The sequence below is a fragment of the Notamacropus eugenii genome, chromosome 1, assembly GCF_028372415.1.
Source record: "Notamacropus eugenii isolate mMacEug1 chromosome 1, mMacEug1.pri_v2, whole genome shotgun sequence".
NCBI classification, from domain to species: Eukaryota; Metazoa; Chordata; class Mammalia; order Diprotodontia; family Macropodidae; genus Notamacropus; species Notamacropus eugenii.
The window spans coordinates 155487039-155505512 of NC_092872.1; the positions used below are offsets into that span (position 1 = coordinate 155487039).

The 18474-nt window shown below is 37.1% G+C and overlaps 1 protein-coding gene across 9 annotated transcripts in view; it reads left to right on the forward strand.

Annotated features, from left to right (window-relative positions):
- Positions 1–18474, forward strand: part of TTC23 (tetratricopeptide repeat domain 23) — a 141331-nt gene that overhangs the window by 111671 nt on the left and 11186 nt on the right. For all 9 annotated transcript variants that reach the window (XM_072617040.1, XM_072617048.1, XM_072617046.1 and 6 more), the window contains 2 exons: positions 14489–14616; positions 17711–17860. In XM_072617040.1, coding sequence (XP_072473141.1) covers positions 14489–14616; positions 17711–17860 — 278 coding nt within the window. The remainder of the gene's footprint in view (positions 1–14488; positions 14617–17710; positions 17861–18474) is intronic.

Sequence of the window (18474 nt, forward strand, 5' to 3'; positions counted from 1 at the left end):
ACTCAAATAAGTGCCTGGGACTTTGGGGCAGAGGGAAGGATAGGTAAGGTTGGGGTAGAGATCTTTAGCAAGATTTGACTCCAGGTCCTAGAACTAGAGATAAAAAGACATAGATAAGGAAACTAAATGACTTGTCTAGGATCACAAAGCTATTAAGTGTATTAAGTGTATTAAGCACTGGCTGTCCCTCAGGTATCTCTCACTGTCATTAAATTAATGGATGTCCCCTCCTTTTCCAGCCTTATACGTCCTTGGTCTGTATGTTTTTTGTCACTTCTACATATTGATCATCACTGGTAATGGACTGTTTCCTGTTTGTCCTATCATAGATGTTTCTATGGTATAACAAGTGTCCTGGGTCTGGAATTAGAGGATTTGGGTTGGAATCTTGACTCTGACACTATATACTTGTATATGACCTTGGGCAAGTCAATGAACCTTTATGACTCTTAGTGTTTTCCTCCAAAAAATGAAGGATTAGAACAAGGTGACCTCTGAGATTCCTTCCAGCTCTAAATCTTTGACCCTATGACTTTCAGTCCTTGTGACAGATGTGTAAAAGAGGGCCTTTTAAATTACCATAGGCCTAAAACCTAAAAGAAACAAGACCTTTTGGACAAGTAGAAATATAATTTAAAAAATTGAAAGGATACAAAGTCTAGAAACTACATTATCTGTAGGCTATATGCTATATCATTGCACTGATGCTCCTGAAGATATAGGAAGGACTCTTGAAAATTTGATATGCTGGTAAACTCTTTTCAGGCCTAGCTTTCATAAGATTAACCTATAAGGCAGCTGGTGATGTAGTAGAGAGGGTCCTGGACCTAGAGATTGAAAGACTTGAATTCAAATGTGACCTTAGACACTTGGTAGCTGTAGTGTAATCCTGGGCAAGTCACTTAACCTCTTTTTGCCTCAGTTTCCTCAACTGTAAAAAGAGGATAATAATAGCACCTACCTCAAAGAGTTGTGAGGCTCAACTGAGATAAGATTTGTAAAAAAGTACTTAGTATAGTGCCTGGCACATAGTAGATCCTTTATAAATGCTTATTCTCTTCCCTGAATATGATCTTCTTAGGTATAGATAGGTTCCTTCCTATACATGTCAATGTAAGAATTCTGGCAGCCAAAAAAGTTATGTTATCCCTGGCTACATGAAGATACATAATTTGAAGTGCTGACATGTCCAGATTGAGGGAGATGACAATTCCACTATATCTGCCCTAATCAGACCACATCAGGAACACTGTGTCCCTTATAGCTGCGTTTTAGCAGGGGAAATGGAATTTGTTGAGTTTAGAACTTTTTTTCTACCCCAAAATTAAAATGAATAGTTTTTCTTTTTGGATGGCGGTGGGTAGCAAGAGGTCCACACCTCTATTTTCATTGGTCTAAAAAGCTCCTTATGAGCAGTCTAATCTCCATCAATACAGATCAACAACTTTTCTGTAGCTTAAGACTCTCTTAGAGAGTTGCCTTGTGCAAATGAAGGTCTAAGTGACACGACTGGGTATGTTTCAGTGGTAGGATTTGAACCAAGATGATCCTGACTCTGAGAATAGCCCTCTATCCACTACATGCAGTTATCTCTCCAAGGTTAGCCCATAAGGAGGAAAAAGTAGCCTAAGAAAATCCCCAAATCTGCAATAGCATTTTAAAAATCTTTTCTCTTTGGTTTAAGGTATTTTTGTGGGTTCCATCTAAGGACCTCCTGCTAGTCCTCCCTGGCGTAAATCAAAGTATTCTTCTGAGTCCTAAGAAAATTTACATTGAAGTATTACATGAGTTTTCCCCTGTGCCAATATAATTTCTTTTGATTGGTCTTTTCAAAGAAAAAATGTGTGCTACCCGGGCACTAAATTGTTAAAAAGGATTTTTTAATGAGATAACCTTTCATTTCAAATTTTCAATGACTCTCCCCCCACCCGTGTTAAATGTCTTTTGAAAGAACAATACTTGCCCCAAACCCCCAAAAACCATTCGTTAAGGCTTTGAGCTCAATGCAGTGCCTTTTTTTTTTCTTAGTCTTATCCTTCATTCCTTCTGCAAGCAAAACTGCTGTAAGATTTTGATTGTATAAGGATTTAGTATAAGGCCCAGTTCTGGCCTTCAGCATGATACTAACCTGAGGCTGGCTGGCTTCCCAGAGCACTCTTGTCAAACTTTGTATTAACATATCTCACCAACACTGTCAAGGATTCAAGACATTCGCCTTATGTTTATAGCTTTTCTCACAAAGGATATTAAAATCAAATAGTTCTGAAGCCGAGTACATTTCAATATAAACCTTCTGAAGGCCAAACAGCACTACTCACAGTCAGCCTTGTTTGGAAGTGTTTCCTCTTACTGCAAACCACATTCTTTCCAAGTTAGGAGTTTGAGAGCACTTTATAATGCATTGCTGGCCAATGTGACAGGCTTTCAGCCTTCTATGCAAACCCTTCAGAAGGTTTAGGTTTTTTGGTAGCCACTGCATATTTCTGACTCATATTGATTTCAAGATAGATTAAAAGCCCCAGGGTTTTTGTGTGTGTGTTTTTCCATATGCTGTCAAGCCAGATCTCTCCTATGCTGTTTTATGGTGTTTATCCATATTAAATATTTTGTTTAATTTTGTTTTTTGTATTTTTAGTGCATAGCGTATAAAAGCTTGTTAAATTGAATTTCTGCCCATCTTTCCAGCATATTAAAATAATAGAATATTATGCTTGTGGAGATGTAAGAGATCTTTCTGGGATACCAATTAGTCCAACAACCTCATTTTATAAACTATATATAATCTAGGTACTGTGATTTCTGTTACCCACCAACTCCAGAATACCACCACAGGATCATAGATCACTTGTGAAGAATTAGAATGAACTCTACAGTTGACTTAGACTCACTCCCCTTATTTTACATATCAGGAAACTGAGACCCAGAAAAGTCAGGTGAGTTGCTCAAGGTCACACAGTCACCTTGTAGAAGAGCTGTGATTTAAACCCAGGGCCTCTGACTCCAAATCAGTGATGTTTTCACTACACCATGCAGCCTCTTCATTATATTAATTATTCCTTTTAGCTCTTCCTGTCATCTGAGAATTGGATAGGTCAAACTACTTTGTTACAAATCATTGATAGAAATGTTGAACAGGACAGGTTTAGGGTCAGAGCTAAGTGTAATACCTTCTTCTAAGCTGACATTAATCAGTTCTCCTTCACTTAGATGTTGCTTAGAAAGTTGATTCAAAGTCACTTGCAGGTAGCTAGATGGCTAGGCCTGGAGTCAGAAAGACCCGCATTCAAATATGACCTTAGACACATGCTGGCTGTGTGACCCTGAACCAGTCACTTGAGGTCTGCTTCCTTCTGTTTCCCCATCTGTAAGATGGAGACACCAATAGCATCTGCCTCCCCAGGTTGTCGTGAGGATCCAGGGAGATGATCATTGTAAAGCATTGAGCAGAGTTGTTGGCACGTAAAAGTGCCACATAAACGTTAACGTTACTGTTGTTATTGTTGGTTTTAAAGCCGGTTGCTACCCTGAAATACTGGAGCACCGTACCTGTGCAGTAAATGCTGGCTTCATTTTAGAGAAAAGGTTATGATCGTAACCACCACTACTACTATCCTTCCTCTCCCCAGATATAAATACATTTTTGTCCATGTTTCATTTCATATTAGAAAACATGATATTTGAACTCAAGAATCTTACAGTATAGCTGGGCATTCAAAACAGAGATGCAAAAAATGAGAATAGTTACAAAGCAGTCTATCTAGAGATAAGAAACGACTTGGTGTAAACTAAAGAAATGAATGATCAGAGTAAGAAGGTGGCATTCATCTAAGAAAGTTCTCTAGGGGGAACTAAGTCTTGAATAAAAATGTAAAGGGGATAAATAATGATTGGTAAAGAGGAGCAAAAAGAATTTAGTTTTATTTCTTAAATCACAAATTCTATAAAAATTAATTAACATTGTTCATTAGAAGACCTATTTCTACCTTAGTAGAATGGTCTTTTTGTTTATTTGTTTCCTGTTCTGATTGATTAGAGCAAACTTCACTTAATCATTTTTCTATGCTTCTGTTATATGAGAGAATGCTGTGATAGGCAGTGGGGAAACTATAAAAATGAAATGAGATTCTTGGAATCTGTAGTTGTTTCCAGATCTACAATTCACTGATTTTGTTTTTATAAAGAGGCAGCATTTTTGCTCATTCCCAGTCCTGGTTTTACCAATTCTATCTGAGGTTGCTACCCAAGGCCCTCTCAGAGTTGGAAAGGACCATCATGGTTCCCACTAATACCTAAACAAACAATCTTATCACTTCCCTCAGCTTGAGGCCCTCCAGGGATGAGAACCTCACTATTTCCCAAGGCAACCAATAACACTTTTGAACATTTTTAGTTGTTAGGAAGATTTCCCCTATATTAAACTGAAATCTGCTTCTCTACAACTATCTGAGTAGCCCTGTGTGAGGGATTTTTCCATAATATTTAAATGAAGTACAGCCTGTCAGTTTTCCTGTTGCCTGATGATTGAGTACTCTTGGGTTAAAGTCATGCTAGGATATGATTTTTTTCCTATCTTAAATCCCCAAGTATTCTTAATGGTTTTTCATTTAGTATAGTGTAGAGATTACTTTCATGACAGTTACAAAAGATAATTGTCAAATTTTACATGAAGGGTTCTCTTTTAATTAAAACCATCCCCATTGTTCTAATTTTTTTCCAACCTTAGATTGCCTTAGGACAACCCCAGGAAAATGAGCACTGTGTTACTGGGATTTATTTTAATTAAAAGCCACCTGACCAGAGATCTGCCAAATTGTAATCATACCTAAATACCTTTTCAATGAAATATTCCTTTATTTTTGTCTATATATGTCCACGGATAGCAGAGTCCTTTAAACCCTCTAAAGGAATTAAGTAGGTGTGAATTCTCAAATGAAATCGTCCACAGGGATACTTTGAAATAGGATGGCATTGTCACCATCCTGCAAAAAATGATTCTCATGAACTGTAGGTGCTGAAGTAGGCCTAATTTATTCTTTTTAAATCACTGTGTTGGAAGAGACCTTCATGGTCCCCTAGTCCTAGACCTAGGCAGTAATTTCCTGTACATCATCCCTCCTCCTCCTCCAAAGTAGTCATTCAGCCTTCACTGAAGAATTCAAGTAATGGGGAACTCACTGTCCTTTTAAGAAAATTCTACTTTTACACTTCTCTTTTAGAAAATATTTCTTAAGTCATGCTGAAATGAGTGCAGTCTCTGCTTGTTTACTCCTGCTTCTGCATTCAAGGGCCAGTCCTTTCATGTGACAGCTCCTCAGATACTTGAAGACTGCGCTCCCTAAGTTTCATTCTCTCCATGTGAGAGTCTGGGGTGCAGTTTCTACTCTTGTCATCATCACCCTGGTTGCTCTGTTGATGGTTTTCCTGTTCTCTAGCTTATCAACGTCCTTTCTAAAATGTGCTGCCACTGAACATTGTCATCCACAGTTTATCCGGTAAGAACAGAGTGTAGCAGGGCTACAGATTTAATTGTACTTAAAAACAATGCTTCTGTTAATATTGCCTAAGCTTTTGTGAGCTTTTGTAGACTGCTACATCACATTGCTGGCTTATGTTGAGCTTGTAGTCAGCTCACATGAGCTGTTGTCTGGTTACATAATACCTTCTCAAGCCTATGTCTAGTATCTTGAATGTTTTAATCAAAATGTAGGATTTTACACTTATTCCTATTAAATTTAACCATGTGAACTTCAACAATCAATCATCTGTGTTTATCAAGATGTATTTGTATCCAGATGCAGATACTTATCAAATGAAATTTTATAAACTGTTGCCAATTTATTGAAAGACAATTGGCAATTTCAGTCGTCAGTTTCATTTAAGACACTGACAAAAATGTTTTATAGAAATGCCAAAGACCTGTTCAGACTTTCCATTAGACCCCTCCCTCCAGGGGAACATCCATCTATTGTCAACCTTTTTTTTTTTTTTTTTTACTTTATAACCACTTTGCCCACATCTCTTCATCTCAGCGACAATGATACATGAAAAACCTGGTCATATGTGGCCAAAATATTTCCTTTTTCTATTAGCCTAGTAACTTTGTTAGAAAATTAAATGAGGTTTAAAGCATTGATTAAGTGTGTGCCAGGCACTGTGCTAAGTGCTGGGGATACAAAGCTGGACAAAAGAGAGTACATACCCTCAAAGAGCTCACAGTCTAATGAAGACAACATGCAAATAAATACATACAAACAAGCTATAACCAACATAAGCACAAAAATTAAGTGCTTCCTGTAGAATGTGATATTATAGCTGGGACTTGTAGGAAGTAGGGATAAAAGGAAGAAGAGATGAGAAGGAGAGGATTCTAGGCATGGAGGACAGCCAGGAAAATTAGAAGACCTGGGTTTGAGTCTCGGTTCTATCTCCCTCTAGCTGTAAGACTTTGGACAAATTCACTTAACCTGTTTCATCCTCAGTTTCTTAATCTATCATAATTCTTATATTGCTTGTCTAATGGGAACTAAATTGTGAATTATCATCATGATTTGTTTATAACATGATATTTATAATCCTTCAGCAACAGAAAATTATTACACATACTTTTATGTATGCCATTTTGGAAGTTTTGCAATAGTTTTCCATGGGGAAGGTAGGCACGGCTCTGTTATAAGGATTCCACATTTGACTGACAGAATTGTTCCATGAAACTAAGTGCACTGTTGGCCATGAGTGGTCAAAAAATCTTTGAACTTCTTTTTATCCTTTCCTTTCCTTTTTTTTTGCTTGGAGCTGAGGGATGAAGTGTGAGGAACAGCAAGAAGGCCAGTGTTACTTAATCACAGAGTACATGGTGTGGAGTAAGGTGTGAAGGTTGAAGAGGGGAGGTATGTTATTCTAAGGCTTTGAATGCCGAATCAAGGATTTTGTATTTGATCTTGGAGATAACAAGGAGTCATTGGAGTTTGTTAAATAAAGAGGTTACACAGGTAAATCTGCATTTTAGGAAAGTCACTGGTGGCTAAATGAAGGATTGATTCGAGTCAGGACAGAGAGACTTGAAGCAGGCAGACCTACCACAAGCTACTGCAGTAGTTAGTGCATGCATGAGGTGATGAGGGCCCGCACTAGAGTGGCAGCAGTATCAGAGGAGAGAAGGGCCATATTTAAGAGATGTTACAAAAATGAGCTTGGTAGGACTTGGCAATAGATTGGATATGAGAGATGGTGAGGAATAAAGGATGGCAGATGCATTGCAAGTCTGAGGGACCAGGAGGATTGTAGTGCACTCCATAGTAATAGGGAAGTTTGGAAAGCGGAACAGGGGTAGGGGGATGAGGAATGAGTTCCTGGTTAGTTTAAGAAGTCCATAAGGCATCTAGTTCAAGATACCAGATAGGCAGTTGGGGATGAAGACTAGAGGTCAGCAGAGAGATTAGGCCTGGATAAGCAGGTTTGAGAATCACCCGTATAGAGATGATAACTAATTCCTTGGGAGCTAATGACATCACTAAGTAAAGTAGTACAGAAGAGTAAAAGAAGAGGCCCCCTACTATTGGAGGGAATGACCTGGATAAGGATCTAGAAAGGGAGACCAAGGAGCAGTCCGAGAGGTAGGATGACATTACGGTCCTCTTCAAGAATGAAGGAGAAAACAGCCTCAGCAGCATCTCCTCTTCCCAACCCCTCACCCCCTCTGCCCCACTTTCTACCTCTTGCTTTGAGATTAGTAACCAAATCAATCAACCTCCACTTCTGGAAGGGCTGCTACTACCCACTGCCCATTCCAGCCTGTGGAGGTGAGGAGAGTCCATGGAAGGAAGCTTTGACTTGAGTAGCACCAGGGACTATGTTACCTTCCTCCATGACAAGGAGTCTAGCATTTGTACTTTTATCCCCAGTGCTTTTTGCAGTGTCTGACACGTAGGTGCTTAATAAGTGCTTTTTCAATCATTTATCCATTCATCTACCTCTTCCCTGTCTAAGCTCTCATAAACTTTACCTTTAATGACTTTTAGAATCGCTAGAAATTGAAATCAAGCTCATAGGTCCATAGTTTAAAGAACCTATTTTCTTCCACAGTTGACGATTTCCAGGCCTTTTAAAAAAAATTACTTTTTAATAATCACAGATAATAGTTCTGCAATCATGGTTATAAAATCTTTCAATATTCTGGGTTGTAGTTCACGTAAACCTCAAAGCAGCTTGGTTACTCATCAGCTACCTTCCTGCTGGGAGGATAGAGCCCTTAACCCCAAAGCCTTCATTTAAGGAGGGAGCCCAGCTCAGAACTTTGCATTTCTCACCTGGCTGACCTACTTTTGGGAATTCTCTGACCTTGCCCCAGGAAGCTTATTATTGAGAAAACCTCTTCAGGATATCTAGCAAAATCCCATCTGCCACCACCATCTGTCTGTCTGCTTGGAGGGTGGAGCCATAAAGTCCAGAACTGTCATTTAAGGAGGGAGCCCATATCAAAAGAGGTATCATTTGTCACGTGGCTCCACTACTTTGGAACTTCTCTGACTTTTTCACCAGCCCCCCCCCCCATCAAATAACACCCCCCCCCACCCCATTCTTCACCTCCCTTGTTGTTTTTCTGGGTTGTCTTCCTTCCACTCTCCAGAGCAGAGACCCTTTTGTCTTTGCAGTTCCTGGGCTTCGCACAGTATGAAGGTGGCTTGATGCTCTCTCACCGTCTCCTGACTTGCTTATACTTTTATGGATTTATGATCTCACTTGTTTGGGGCACATTTTTGTTGTTCAATCATTTCAGTTGTGTCTGACTCTTTGTGACCCCATCTGGTGTTTTCTTGTCAAAAATACTGGAGTAGTTTGGCATTTCTCCCCCAGGTCATTGTACAGATGAGGAAGCCAAGGCAAATAGGGTTAAGTGTCTTTGCCCAGGGTCACACACACTTAGTAAGTGCTGAGCTGGGCTGAACTCAGGTCTTCCTGATTCCACACCTGCTGCTCTATCTGCTGCTTATTTGGGGCACATGACTCCCTAATCCATGCCTTCTTATCCTGTGCAATTTTTCTTTGTGGTCTTTCCATAAATTCTCCATAGTCTCTCTGCTATACTCTGAATTCCTCTTCTCAGTTTTAAAACTACATTGTAGATATGAATGAGTGCAGCTTTAAGGCTCTCCTGTCATCCCTCATTCCCAATACATGGTCAAACTTCAGTTTTGGCTTTTTTGTTCTGTCCTTTCCTGAATCAATATCATTCTTCTTAATAAAGAAAACAAGCAAAATAGGAGTTTAATAGTTTTGTTTTATTTCTTTCATTTATTTTCATTCTCTCCTTTCTTTGATCTTCCTCTGACCTCCAACAAAACCAGAACCCCCAAAAACCCCACTTTTTGCTTGACTTTAACTTCCTCTGCAAGATTCAGTTCATTTGAAAATAACTACATGGAAAAGTTGACAGACTTTCTGTGCAGTTACTTTTCCTCAATAGCTACTAGTTATAAATGTTGTTGGAATGAAAACATGGAAAGATTACTGACACTGGGAGGCAAGTCAAGCACCTGTGGCTCTTGTGGATGCTATCAGATTTACAGAATGATTCACTATCCTATATTTTAAAAAATGACCTAACCTTCTGCAGAGGTCCATATCAAGTGGCTGATGATTCAAGATCAGCTTTTTAAAGTTAAGACTATCCTGTCTTAGACACCAGGTATGAGAAGTTCAAAGGCTTTTTGACAACTCATGGCCTACAGTGCACTTAGTTTAATGGAACAAATTCTGTCAGTCAGATGTGGAATCCTTATAAGGGAGCCATGCCTACCTTCCCCATGGAAAACTATTGCTAAACTTCCAAAATGGCATATATAAAAGTATGTGTAATAATTTTCTGAGGCTGAAGGATTATAGATATCAATGTTATAAACAAATGATGGTGATAATAATTCACAATTTAGTTCCCATTAGACAAGCAATATAAGAATTATGATAGATTAAGAAACTGAGGATGAAACAGGTTAAGAGAATTTGTCCACAGTCTTACAGCTAGAGAGTGATGGAACTGAGAGTCAAACCCAGGTCTTCTAATTCTAATTCCAGTGTTCTCTCTATTCTACCACACAGTTCAGAAATGATAATTATCTAACTTCCATAGAGCAGGTGGTATTTTGTGTCAGAGAGAATAACTTGATAATATTCTTTTTTCTAGATATAAGATTTTGTTTTGTTTTTAACATACATGCAGGTAGTCCCAGATTTACAAATGCTTTACTTACCAGTGGCCCATACATAAAAATAATTGTCACGGGCCTCATTCCACTTGCCTCTTCCAATGATGAAAACATCATATTTGCTGACACTGTGACAAACATGGATATTTTGGAGAATTTGTGTTTTTGGAGGTAGACAAAATAAATTGTGAAAACAGGAAACTTTGGGGAGTTTTCCTCTCATCATCTCCTTGCATGTGCTTTTATGGATTTATAATCTCACTTTTTGGGGTGCATTTTTGTTGTTGTTCATTTCAGTTTTTTCTGACTCTTTATGACCCCATTTGGCATGCCTGTCCAGCCTACATTAATGGCCCTGCTATCACCCCTCTCAAAAAGAAATATAAAAGAGAATGAGAGAAAAAATAAAGGAAAGATGATTAAAGGAAAAAATTGTCATTCACTCACATATTAGTTTAAATTAATTCAATAAGATTGAATGACCTTCCTAAAAACCTAGCTAAATCACCTGTGTTGAGGGAAAGCACTTTGTAAACCTTAAAGAATTATGTAAATTTGCCATTGTTATTACAAAAATGTTAATAATACAGAGATGACTTTACATAACACTTTAAGATTTGCAAAGCATTTTGTAAATATTAGCTCATTTGATCCTCACAGTCATCCTATGAGACAGGTAGTGTTATGACTGCCATCCTTTAGATGAGAAAACAGATTCAGAGAGGTCATCATTATAACTTAATGCAGTGGGAAAGGAGGGAGGTAATTGTGGGGCATGGAATACTTTGATAAGGTGCGTCTTCCTGAGATGCCATAGTTCAAGCTTTAGGGAAGGATGAGGGCTTACGGTACATGAGAGACAAGAGCAAATAGAATAGGAGGTGGAAGTACACCAAATACAAACTTGACCTGTTTCAAAATTTTGTCCATGAACTGACTTTGTACCCAGGAAAGACAAGATAGACTGTCTTCTAACCTGACTCTTTCATCTACTTCTAAAATTCAGGCTAGTACTTTTAGTTCTTTATGTAGTTCAGCTGCATTATAGATTAGATAAGCATTTGTGATCCAATCAGAAAACGGAAGCATTAATTATAACATTGTTTCTATGGGAAAATGTGTTCCAAGTTCCAAATAGCCAGTATACAAAATAACTTTTGAACATAAGCCATTTTTAAATTAATGATGGTGGGAGAAGATTCTAATAGTGATGTTAAAAAAAAGAAAAAGAAAGAAAGAAAAAAGAAAATGCAAAAAAATGTAATACACAAAGGAGAGCAGAGAGTAGTTTAGAAGGGGACACAGGCCGTACTATCACTTTAAATCTTGATAAACAAATTCTTCAACTAACTAAGTATTAGTCAAATACAAAATTGCGTTAGTCAAACTCCTCTGCCTTTTATTAGGCTTATATAATACTGTTCACTAAAAAGTAATCTTCAGAATGAAGACACAGAAGAACTAAAAAAGGCCCTGAATAAAAAAGGAAAAGAGGACAGTCCATCACTACTTAAGTGTGAGTTAGACAAAGTATTCAGTTAGTTATAATTCTTTATTCCATATAGAGGTTCCCAAACTTATTTGGCCTACCACTCGCTTTTCAAAAAAAAAAAAAATTACTCAGCTTCTCCCTCTACTTTCTTTATCAGTTTTGTTTTTGTTTTTTTGAAATTTGGGGCATTTCAAACTACTACCACCTCCCTGGATCATTCCATTGCCCCCCAGAAGGCAGTATCACCTACTTTGAGAACTTATCTTCCATATCGTCTTAATTAAACCTAACTTTACTAATATTATTCTAACTAGATGATTAGTGTTACATTGACGCTCAGTATTTGTTGTATTTAGTTAAATAAAATTGTTTCAGTATTAACTGAAACAACACAATCATCCCAAAAATCAATTAAGAATTACGGTTGGTATATAAAAAATGCTCCAGATAACTAATAATAAGAGAAATGAAAAAGACAGTTCTGTGGTGCCATCTGATGCCCATTAGGTTGGCAAAGATAGCAAAAAAGGAAAATGACAGTTGTTGGAGGGGCTATAAGAATAGCGACAGTAATGAGTTCTTGATAGAGCTGTAAATTGGGACATCTACTCTGGAAACCAACTTAAAACTATTTTCCAAAAGTCACTAAACAGCATACTCTTGGATCCAGCGATAGCATCACTAGTTTTATACAACAAAAAATCAGAGACAGAGACCCATGTGTACAGAATATTAATAGCACCACTTTTTGTTGTTGCAAAGAACTAAAAATAAAAGTCGGTGCCCACCAGTGGGGGAATAAACAAATTATGGTATATGAATATAATAGAATATTATTTTACCATAAGAAATGATGAAAAGGAATGGAATCAGAGAATCTGAGAAAACTTATATGAACTGATGCTGAGGTCAACTGAATGAACAAAAACTAATTACAGCGACCATAGCATTGTAGAGGAAAACAACTAGGACTCTTATCAATGACTAATCACACCCTCAGAAAAGTAATGAAACATGTTTCTACTTCTTCATGGAGAGATAAGAGACTGGGTATAAAATAAGACATACATTTTCAAATATATTTTAGATACACAAAAGAGATGAAAAGGAAGTTTAAAGAGGACACAGACAAGGTGATGTTGGTACTGCTGTGTTAAATTTATACATACATTAAAACAAGCTATATGTAATAGATGTGCGGTTTCATATATAATCCTTATTTGTGACCTTGTTTATGGGCAGCTACAAATTCCTACAATCTAAAAGTTAGAATGGAGGAAAAGATGCAATATCAGCTAGTACTGGCATCATGGAGTGGAGAACTATTTGTTTTAATTTGCCTTTATCTCGCACCCCAGCCCACACACCTCAAGCTAATCCTTCTTCTGTGAGCCTTAAAAAAAATTGGGAACCACATCAAATGGAAGTTCTCCCTTTAAACACCAAAATGTTATTTTTATTTTAACTCTTTATTGGTAGAAATCTTTCTAAAATGTGTTATATACTTCCCTGGCTTCTTAAATAGGGAACAAAATAGAATTTAACCTTTTCTTGAAGCCTCTGGTCATCATCATGAACATCAATTAAAAACACCATAATAAAACTATTTTGGTGAAAATCAATAGAGTGATGCCTTTAAGAGCTAATTGAGATGTTTATCCCTTCACTATATAACTCTAGGCTGTGATGATTTTGAGTTCTTGTGTCCATGTTTTATGGTCCTTTTTCTGTCTCATCCCTCTATCAGCTGTCACTTCTTATTACTATCTGTGTGCCTGCATCTAGCTGTCTTCCTTACCAAGTCTAAATTACTGTATCTACTCAAATCCGTTAGGAGTTTTCCTAAGAACAGCAGTCTGAAAACATAAGAGACATTGATGGGCAAAGTAACCATGGACTCTCTCTTGACTCTGTGGCCCAAGCTGTAGGTGTAGTTGATATGTGGCAGTTAATAGTGTGAAAATTACTAAATTTCGACATCTCATCTAAGAAGAACTTTGTTATCACTCTATCTAAAAAAAAAATAGCTAGTAAATTTTGATTTAAAACAGATTGCTTGATATTTAGTTTATGAACTTTATATGCTCATTTGGGCTTTCCAGAGGTCTTGTTGGGTTCCTTCCACATTCTTGGCTATGTTCTAGATAAGTTAAGTCATCAGAAGTAATGATTAATAATATCATTATCCAGTCAGACAAATTAGGGCTCATTAAAAATAAACAGGCTCTTGGATTGCTGACATCAGTAAGGAACTAATATTGTACGATCAGATCCTAATGACTATCCATTATAAAAAAAAATCCATGTTGATTTCCTGTCTGAAGGAATTTTGTTTCTCTTGTACAAATTGTCATATTTATGCCATCTCAAGGGGAAAATTAAGATGTATGTAGGCCTTGGAAAGCCAGTTTGACATACTAGCTTTGTGATCATGAAGCAATTCATCCTTCAGCTTCTTTGATATGCTGCTTTTTTTATATGTTAAAGAAGGAATAATAATATCTGTTCTTCCTACTTCATGTGGTTATTTTAAGGATCAAATGAGATGTATCAGAATAGGCCTTGAAAACTTGAAAAATGCTATTAAAATGTGATTATAAAATGATTTGCAAACCATAAAAACCACTATCTAAATGTTAGCTATCGTTATCATGTCTTTTCATCTCATTCATTTCATTGGTAGGCTCGTTTACTAATTTTCAGATAGATCTTCATTACCAAAAACATTGTTATTCTCTTTTTGTCTTTCCAAATCTGGTGGCAGTCTTCATATTTTAAATGATTTTTTTCATAGATGTGGCAGAGCAATATTTCCAAGAGAGTATGACTATCCTTAAGAAAGCCAGAGGAACAGCCAATGACAAATTTTTTGCAATTCAAGATGAATTTTGCCGTTTTCTTCGGACTACTGGTAAGCTAAAGGTAAGAGTTGGAGTAGGACTGATTCTGTTCAAAGACTTTAAGAGTCGATGTTTACAATGGGAAATCAACTTGATCTTCAAAAGGGTTAGAATTGTCCATGGTTAGAATGGTTTCAGAATGGTTAGAAGTATCCGTAAGAACAGCAGTCTGAGACATTGATATGAAACTGAGGGGTAAACTAATGATGGAATCTCTCTTGACTCTATGGCTCAGGCTGTAGCTATAGTTGGTATGTAGTAATTAATAGTGTGAAAAAAGAACTGTCTTTGTTTAGGACCATAGAGGGAAGTACATTCATCTGCAACCACAAGAGTAGAAGTTCTGATTCATTAACTCTTAACAATTGTGCTTTGTAACAGCATGTGAAAATGAATCAAACATTCAAAATTCATCTTTATTAATTATGAATATGTGTAGGGAACCATCTGACCATCAACCCTAAAATTTAACAACTTCCAGAAATCCACATGTTGTACCACAATTTTATATCAAAACAAAACTAGATTTTCTGTGACAAATTTTCATTACCAAGCAGACTTCCTTTGCCACTTTTGTCTACTTTTGGGGTCATCTACACCCTGCAATAAGTCTGTGTGTGTGCATCTGTGCATATGTGTACACATGCACATGTACATTTGGGAAAGAGGAGTTCATTTTCATACAGTATTGTTAATACAGTATTCTATTACTTGAAGAACAAGTAAAGTGGAGCTAGTAAAGTAAAACTTCTGCCCCAAGATTCATTCCAAAGCAAAATATAAATGAATTTTAGATGGCCTGCTTTTTTTGGATTCTCTTTGCCACTGGTCTTTATCACATAAAAAGTTAAAAAATGGTCCTACTGATTCTTGCACCTTGAAGTCTAACTCAGATTACACAGGTGCCATTTTGATCAACCTCTAGCATAGAATCTCTGGCAGTGGCTATTCTGTGGTATATTAGCAAGCTGATATTCATCCTTTTTAATAGTTTGTAGCCTAAAATTTTGCTACATATGTTAATATATGTTAAAGATAATCCTGTAGATAAACTGTTTCCAACAGTTTTATCCCTCACATTTCAAAATCATTCTGTAGGTAAAAGGTTTAAAATATTTCATATAGTAGTGTAAACACTACTATAAGATTTTGAATTTTGAATTTTATTGCGTCATTCTCCTGCACAAAATTAGCCCCACCCTAATTCTAGTTCTAGTTCTAGATTCTAGTTCCCTCTGAAGTCCTGAAGCACTTTTTGGCTGTAAAATTCATTTGGCAGCTAATCATGACTGAAGATATACTCCTCTCTTGTATGTATTACTTAAAATATTTTATTGTTATTTAACTTTTCTTGTCTCCCTTACCCAGTGAGACTATAAGCCCTTTAAGTGCACTGGCTATTTTATGCCTCTTTGTATTCTTAGCTAAGTGTGACCTGCAGGGTCATCTCCAGTTGCCTTGACTTTGGTCTTGCCACCAGACGTCTGATCTCTGGAGGAGAGAGTGAGACTCCTAAACTCTGTTCCCGTGATTGGCCATATACAGCCAGTTAGTCATTTCCTTTGGAAACTCTTACAGACTCCACTCTTTTTCTGAAGTTTCATTCATTTCCAACAAATGTGTGACACACCATCAGGCAAGCAAAATAGCTGACAAATCTAAGAACAGCTGAGAAATGAAGCCAAGCACAATTTATTTTTCTTAAGGGGGTTATTTCATTCTGTTTAGCAGAAATTTTTGATACTGGTAAGAGCATTAAATGATTTCTTTTATTATTGTATACCTGTCAGCAGCCTTTGAATCTCTAAAGTAAGGCCCTTAGCTGGCCTCTGAGTCAGGAATATCAGTCTCCAAGTCTTACCTCTGGACAAGTCACATCACCTCTTAGTGCCCACAGGCACTCTTTCAGACTTTAAAGTGCAGCAGAAGGAATGATCTTCCTTGGAAGACGAAGCTTTTTATCTGAAGCTTCTTACACAAATGAAATCGCACTTCGAGTTTGAGAAAAAATTTCACCTATATTTCTGAACACATTGTGTGTGTGTGTGTGTGTGTGTGTGTGTGTGTATGTGTGTGTGTGTGTAGGACTACACCTGTAACTTCATTGGTAGAAGTTAACTCCTTGTACCGGTGCAGACTTCCCATCTGTTCTACAACTTACAGTCTTACAGGGTAGCTTGAGACATTGAGAGCTTAACAATCTCACAATTAGTATGTGTCAGAGGTGGGGCTTGAACCCCAAGTCTTTCTGACTCTGAGACTAGGTATCCATGTTGTCTTATATACTCAAATTCATCAATACATATAGGTATATGTGTGTACATACATATATGTAACATGGAAGTGTCATATATGGATATTTGAAAATATTGCATAGCTAGTTTGTGCAACTTACAGCTAATCTTCGATCCAACAGATGTTTTCATAGAGTTTCAGTATTTAGTATAGGAGATTCAAATGTTTTTGACAGAATTTTGTCAAATTTCAGTACATAGTGTTTTGGACAGAATGTTTTTCCTAGCATTTTCAAGTGAATCACTATAGAGATTAGTTAGGAAGACATTATTTCATTATTTTCTGACCAACTCTAGTTTTTTCTTAATTCCATAGCTGGGATTAAAATATTCTAATAAATTAGACCAAATAAAAATGCCATGTCATGTTTCTGTGTCTACTTTTAGTGTCTGAAATTATTTATGAGAAAAAACTCTGGAATGTATCCTAGACTATATGAAAGCATCCAAATTAGAAAAATAGCTTAGAGGTTTTTATTTTCTTTGTGAGTGGAAGAAGATCCTTCCACTACAAATATTAAATTAGTTCACTACTCAACAAAAATGAACAAATGACATAACAATATGGGCTTTCCTTCTAATTTTGTGTCTTCATTCTCTTTATAGAGTTATGCCATCCAAAAGTCCTAGACTATTTTTTAAAAAATGTAGCTGTGCATTCCTGTCTCTTGTTTAGACAAAGAATATTATAAAGCATTTGTACAAAACTTCATTCTTCCAAAGAGTAAAAATAAACCTCACTTACATAATATTCTTAACAGTTAACTTGCTCTTCATCAACTTCTGAACCTTTCCAATAAAATAGCTTTTTATTCCTTTTAGAGAGCAGCTCAAATACTGAAGGAATCACTAGATACTAAAGTTGCAACATTTGGGGATGTCAGTCCTGAAGTGGCAGGGACTTACTTTTTCCTTGGAGAAGCAGACCTGGCACATGGAGACCAGAACATGGCATACAGGAAATTTAAGAAGGTAAACCTAATAATAAGTCAAGACAAATGCCCACTCATTCCTCCCTCAGCATTTGTTGGCGGGGTGGAGGGCAGGGTGAGAAGTGGAGGGTGGAGTTTAGGACTACGGAAAAGCTTATTTTAGTAAGCTGATACCACCTAAGGGTTAAGGTTAGTTGATATCAACTTTGATCTGAACAAACCAACATATGATATCTACTTTTTATCTTAAAAAGACAGTAATCTTTTTCAAATTTCATTTTTAACTGAATCCTATTCTTAGACAACTTTCTAATTAGTTCTGAAAATATATAAAACATGGAGACCAAGAAGGAAGTGTTTACTAATTCCTAACAAGAGTGAAAGAGCTGACTCTAACACCAAGAGGGACATGTTGAAATTTATAGTGTCTCAACCTGCATCTAGAACTGAAAAAGACAAACAAAACAGACCAAAACATCATTTCTTTGAGTTACGGGGCCGAAAAGGGGGATGGGAGGAGGTGTGGGGGAGCAATATTGAAACATAGCCCTTCCCTTACCCAGCTCAGAGCATGGTGCCCATTCATTCACCCTTATCTCCCATGCTGCAGGAGAGAAAGGGAGACTGTCCCTGTCTGTTGGTTGCAAAGGCACA